The sequence below is a fragment of the Leishmania infantum genome, chromosome 31 (genome assembly GCF_000002875.2).
Source record: "Leishmania infantum JPCM5 genome chromosome 31".
NCBI lineage: Eukaryota > Euglenozoa > Kinetoplastea > Trypanosomatida > Trypanosomatidae > Leishmania > Leishmania infantum.
In genome coordinates, this window is record NC_009415.2 from 907119 (window position 1) to 913015 (window position 5897).

The 5897-nt window shown below is 61.7% G+C and overlaps 1 protein-coding gene across 1 annotated transcript; it reads right to left on the bottom strand.

Annotated features, from left to right (window-relative positions):
- Window positions 1-260: 260 nt before the first annotated feature.
- LINJ_31_1920 (mannosyltransferase-like protein) lies at window positions 261-2834 on the bottom strand (the record flags this gene model as incomplete). Its single annotated transcript, XM_001467460.1, has 1 exon — window positions 261-2834. The coding sequence occupies one exon, from the start codon at window positions 2832-2834 to the stop codon at window positions 261-263; it is 2574 nt and encodes an 857-aa protein (XP_001467497.1).
- Window positions 2835-5897: the final 3063 nt, after the last annotated feature.

A 5897-nucleotide genomic window follows, 5' to 3' on the forward strand; every position in this document is an offset into this window, starting at 1 on the left:
CAGGCGTGCCAGGGAGCACAGATGACCTTCGTTGAGCGGCAGCTGTGCGTGTACCACCGACCGGCCGTCGTCGGCCACGAGTGCCAAACTCAGACCAGTCCTGTGCCTCTCTCCTGGGAAGCCCAACAAAACAGAGAAACGGCAGGCACCCACCTAGCGATGCGCCGCACCGGCAGGCGCATGTAGCTGGAGCCCCATTCTTCGCTATACACATTGAACTCCGCAACACACCCAAGAGAAACCAACGAGTCGCACGTGACTCAGCCGCGCTGCCTCCCGATCACAGAGTCCACAAACAGACGGTCCATGCGGTCCGCAACAGCCTCCTCGCTCAGCTCACGCACAGCGTACTCACGCGCACGACGACCAACGCGCCGCGCGTGCTCCGGGTGCTCCACGACGTACCGCATCAGCTCCGCAGTCTTCTCCACACTCGGGATGGCCATCTTCATGCCCTCCTCGTACCCGTACGGCGAATTTGGCGAGATCTCTTCAAGCCCGTCCACAGGAATGCGGAAGCAAGAGTCGCGCTCCATGAACCGCAGCGGCCCGCCCCACTCCGTGACAAGCACCGGCAGCCCCATCGCCATCGCCTCCACGGCAGGCAGGCCCCACCCCTCCGCCTTCGTCGGGTGCACAAAGGCATCCGCGTTCGCGTACATCTGAACAACTTCAGCCGCGCTCACCTCGCCCGTGACAATGATGATGTGGGGATAGTCAGCCATCGACGTCATCCCCGGCAACGCACCGCCGCGTCCCCATGTCTCAATGAAGTGTAGGACCGAATCGCGAGACAACTCAGGAGAATAGCGACGTGCGAGGCGTGTCTTGATCACCAGCGTCGTGCGCTCACGCAGCTGCGACGGGGCAGAGGGGCCGAACGCGGCCCAGTACGCCTTCAGCAGCACGTCCCACCCCTTGCGGTCCTCCCACTTGAAGCTCGAGAAGAACACGTACCGCTGCAGCCGCTCCTCCTCTGTCAAGCTCGGGCGGTTGTCGCACGACGATATGCTCGCGCACCTACTCATCGTGGGCTGCCGTGCGTAGTTGGCCGGGTCGTACTCGTACACATCCACGGCCTCCGGCACAACGCGGATCTTGTCGGGGCTCACACCGTTGCGGCGGTAAATGGTGGCGAAGAAGTCCGCCGTCGTCCAGATCTCGTCGGCACGTGTCCGCATCGGCACTATCCACTTCTGCTGGATGTTGGACAGCTCGCTCATGCTGTGCCCGATGTACACCTCCGGGCACTCATGGAACCGGCGCTTGGGAACTGGGAAGAAACGATGGGCGCGCCAGTGTTGGAAGACGAGGAGGGCGCGGTGGCGCAGGCGATCGCGGAAAAAGCTGTGGGTCGCCGGGGACGACACGCTGCTGAACAGATCCCTCACACCCCCGTATGCAAGCTGAAGGAGCGCGTCTCCGGATTTCGGGCATGAGCTGCGCCCCCCGCCCCCCATCACACCGATCCCGTAGCGCTCCATCAACGGACGGATGTACGCCATCGCCTCACGGTTCAGCCCGATACAGGGAGCGCTGAAGTCCGTGTGGTACCGGATCACCGGCGGGAGGCAGTTCTGCACCACAGCAGTCCGCTCTGCAGAGTGGTGCGAGTCCTCACCACGAAGACGCCACGGCACTCCCACGCGGCGGCGCTGCAGCTCCGTCACCACACTGTATGCGGTGCGGCCGTACCGGTCCAGCAGCGAGAACACAGGCCGCTGCAGCGAAACAACGGCAGGGAGCGCACGCACGCCGGCAACGTCGTCGCGCACCACCGCAGCAGCGCGACTGCCCCACACCTGCCACGCAGGGTACGCCTCCTGCATCCGCAGCGTCAGTGCCCACCCACCACGGTCCACGGCACCCATCGCGTGGTCATCGCGTACACTCACGGCGTCCCTCACAGCGGGCTCCGACAGCGCGCCCGCAAGCCCGCCAACAGCGTCGTACACACGGCGGTCGAAGATGCCGCAGTGCAGCGACACGGCGTCCACCACCTCCTCCCACGATGCGCGCTGGTCCGCAGCGCTGTACCCGCTCAGCCGCCGCGTCAGGTACGGCAGCAGCACCTCGCCGTTGTGTGTGGCCCCTGTCATCCCGCCCTTGTCCACGACACGCAGCGAAGCGAGCTCCCTTGCTGTGAGCCGCGGCGGTGGGTAGCGCCAGCCGCCGCTGTCGCCACCGTGCTGCAGTATAGTGCACTGTGCAGCTGCGACGCGGCCGCCGTTGCGCTGCGTTGCTGTGCGCACAAGCGCGTCCAGCAGCCCAGTGCCCTCGTGGCGCGTCTCCAGCGCGTCGCCGGGCTCCGTGTACGGCATCCGCGTCGCGCCAAGGAACGACGACAGCACAACGAAGTGCGACCCGGCGCGGCCGCCACGCGTGCGCAGTGCAGCGTCCACGAGCACCTCCACCGTTGTGTCCGGCGCCGGCGCTGCAGGTGCCACCAGCGTCACACGGTCGCCGAGGCACCGCGCACCGCCACGCGCGGCACCGCCAAGAGCGGCGCGCACGGCGTCCATGTTCAGCTCCCACGCGCGCCACGACGGCGCAGGCGTCAGCTCATCACGGGGGCGGCCCTGCGGAAGCACATCACCGCTGTGCAACACGCCATCAGACAGCACGCCACGTACCGCGCCACCGAGTACAGAGGAGGCTGCAGCGGCCCCGCTTACAACCACCGCATGCACCTGGTAGGCAGGAGCCTGTGCGCTGTTGGCGCCACGATGGCAAAGGGCGTCCTCAGACTGCACTAGCGGACCGAGCAAGTTGCTTAGGAGCACGTATTCTGTCGTGTTCCCGGAACCGGGGTCGCCACCGTGCAAGAGAGGCATGATAAGAGACACGTTCGTGAGAGTGTTCTGCGGCTCTGGAAGTTGGCTGCCGGCTCGGGGCAGCGGTGCCTCGGTTTCTGCCATGCTGGCGTCCTCACTGGGGATGTCGGGGAGCTTGCGAAGACTCGCGAAGAGCGTCAGTGACACAGCAATGAGAGCCGCACCGATAAGGCACTGGCGAAACGGTACGTGGGGTCGGGAAATCCTTGCCTGTGGTGCCGTGGCGACACGAAAGGGGCTGTGCGGGAGCGAGTCTAGGGCGAGCTCACTGCCGCTATCGTCCTCAGCCGACCGGTGACCGGGATTTCGCTGATAGAGGTTCCACATGATCGGCTTGGATGCCTCTCCGATGCGGTGCAGGCACGCACGAGGCAAAGGACTCGCAGCGCCGGTGGGGCGTTCTTTAGAGGGCGGGGGACAGTAGAGGACGCCTGTCTGCGAGAAGCGCGATGACGGGTGTGTAGCAGAGAGGCAAGGAGGTAATCCTCCGCCGCTGAGCCCCGATCCGGACTGAGAGATGTTCGGGTGCGGAGGGACCGGGCACGTGGTAGGAGGGAAGGGGAGGAGGGAGGCGATGGGAAGCCCGGACCGCCGGCGCCAAACAAAAAAAAACAAAGAAAGTAAAAGCACGCACGATGTTCGCACGACGTTGAGAGCTCCCAGGCGCACACGCACACGTGCACACGGAGAGTTCGGCGAAGCGAACGGCAGGCTCTGGTTCGCTGTGCTTTCCCGCTTTCTTCTGTGCTCAAGAGCATACAGGCTCAGCTTAAAGCTGAGACAGCAAGAAATAGCAGCGCCACAGACGAGACGTCTGCGGCCTGGCGGCGTACTTTCCTGGCTCTTAGGGATAGGGTGGCGCGGTTTTGTAGGGCTATCAGTGGCACGCCCGGGATGACGCTCCTAACGACGCACGAGGAGTAGTGGAGAAAAGAAAAGGAAGAAGCGAGAGACCCCAAAACACTAAACAATCACCCATAAGCAGCCCACCAACGCGAGATTATGCGACAGCGCGATGGGCGCCTGTGCTCAGACCACTAACGCGTGACGATAAGAAGAACAAGCAACGGGAGGAAGGAGTGAATGGGAGGTGTGAGGGACGAGCTCAGACCGTTACGAAAAACGAAAAAGCCGCACAGTGAGAGGATATCCACCAGCGCACCGTGCGCGCACCGAAGGGTACAAGTGACAGGGAGAGTACGAGCAGAAAATGAGGGGAGAGGGCGTGTCCCTCTTGGTGGCGGAAGGGGAGAACCGAAAACAGAACAGAAGAAACGAGGCAACAGAAGGCAGACAAGCTGATAAATGCTCTCGGCCTTGGCGAGGTGGCTTGAATGGTCTCACGGCTCAGGGCCGAAGGTTGTACATGCGCACACCCGCACTCTCAGACAACCACGCAGGGAATGCAGACAGACGCAAAACAACTTTCAAGCAACACACGGATGCCGGACTGCAGGGCGAATGAGTAGAAAAAGAAGGGGGAAAATGAATAGACGCGATAGGAGCGGTGGCGTGTGCTAAGAAACGGGAAAAAATCAGGACAGGCACTGCAGTATCCGCGACAAGACGAAATTCGGGGACGGCTAGCCGCCGGCTCACGGGCTCCCGGTGAGGAGAGGCAGGGGCGGGGAGATCAATGATGACAAAGGCAAGCAGATAAGCCTTCTGCTCCTTTTCCCAGGCTTCTGATGCTAAAAGCGCTGCCACAGCGAAAAAAATGACTGTGCCTCGCTCTGCACCTGGAGGCTTGGACTGCATGCGTGTGGCGTGATGTTGTCTTACTCTCTGTTGCGCTAACAGGAGAATGTGCGTCTCCTCTTTCTCGCCTATGCGCTGCAATGGTTGCACTGTAGCTCGAGCTCAGCCGCACTAGGCAAACCCCCAGGCGAAGACAAGAAGCGGAAGGTGCCTTCTCCCGTGTATGCGTACGGGTGCGGGGTGCGAGCAAGCAGAGGGAAGAGGTAGAGGGGTGGGGGTAGGGGCAGGGAACGTACGGGGAGAGAGGTTATTCTTCAGAACTGAGCATAAGGGCAAAGGATGAGCAGCGAGACAGAAGTGGAGCAGGAGGGACAGAGAGAAGAAGATCGAAGGGCGAAGCAAACGCAGGCGCTGAAGAGGGGCCCCGCACGCGGAGGGAAGTCAGGCAAACAACGAAGCGGTACATACAAAATCATGAAAAAAGGAAGGCTTGTCCTCGCGGTGGTGGGGCCTCGCTCACACAGTCTCCTAGCGACTTGTGATGATACCAACGTGTGCGTGTGTTTTGGTGGGTGGGTGGGGGGGGGGCGGATGGCGAGAAGAAGAGACCCCACGTCGTGCCGTTGCCTTTTTTTGTTGTTGTCCCTTTCGCCTTTTGTGGAAGGGGCCGTGCGTGTCTCTTCACCGTTCGAACGCGTCCTCAGCAGCTTCCCTGACGCCGACGAGGCTCCGAATTTCGGCCGTGAGGGCGTCGAAGACGCTTCTGGGGCACGAGATCGAGAGAGCGAGAGAGAGAAAGAGGAGGGGAGGGAGCAGAGCGTTTCTTCACAAACACCATGGCACGGCTACACAGCAGCCGGCGCGGCACCCACGAACGAGAATGACGGAAGAAGCACAAAGAGCTTCCCTTGACTGTCGACCACTTCTCCTTCCCCTCTCACTCGCCCTTCAACTTCCGCCAGACTATGTGGGCAACAGAAGGAAGGATGGGGGGAGAAGGGCGAGCGGGTAAGACCGTATCGAATCTCTGGGCACCGCTGTTCGAGGTCAGGAAGAGGAGGAGGCGAAACTGCTCTCTTTCGGGGTGTGGGTCCGACCAGGAGTGCGTGTGTGTGTGCCGCAGCACCGAAGCCTTCTCAAAAAAAAAGGAAGCGGAACATGAAAACAAGACGCAAGAGAGGGAGAGTAAGAGCGAAGGCAAGGAAACACCTGTCTTCGAAAACAGAGGCGGGCACGAGCAGCAAGGCGGAAGTCCGCCATTCGTCCGTCGACAAAAGAGGGAAAGCCTGCGCACCGACACCCCTTTTCTTCAGCGAGCGAGTTGACATCACAAAGGAAGGAAAATTACACATGTATATATGAAAA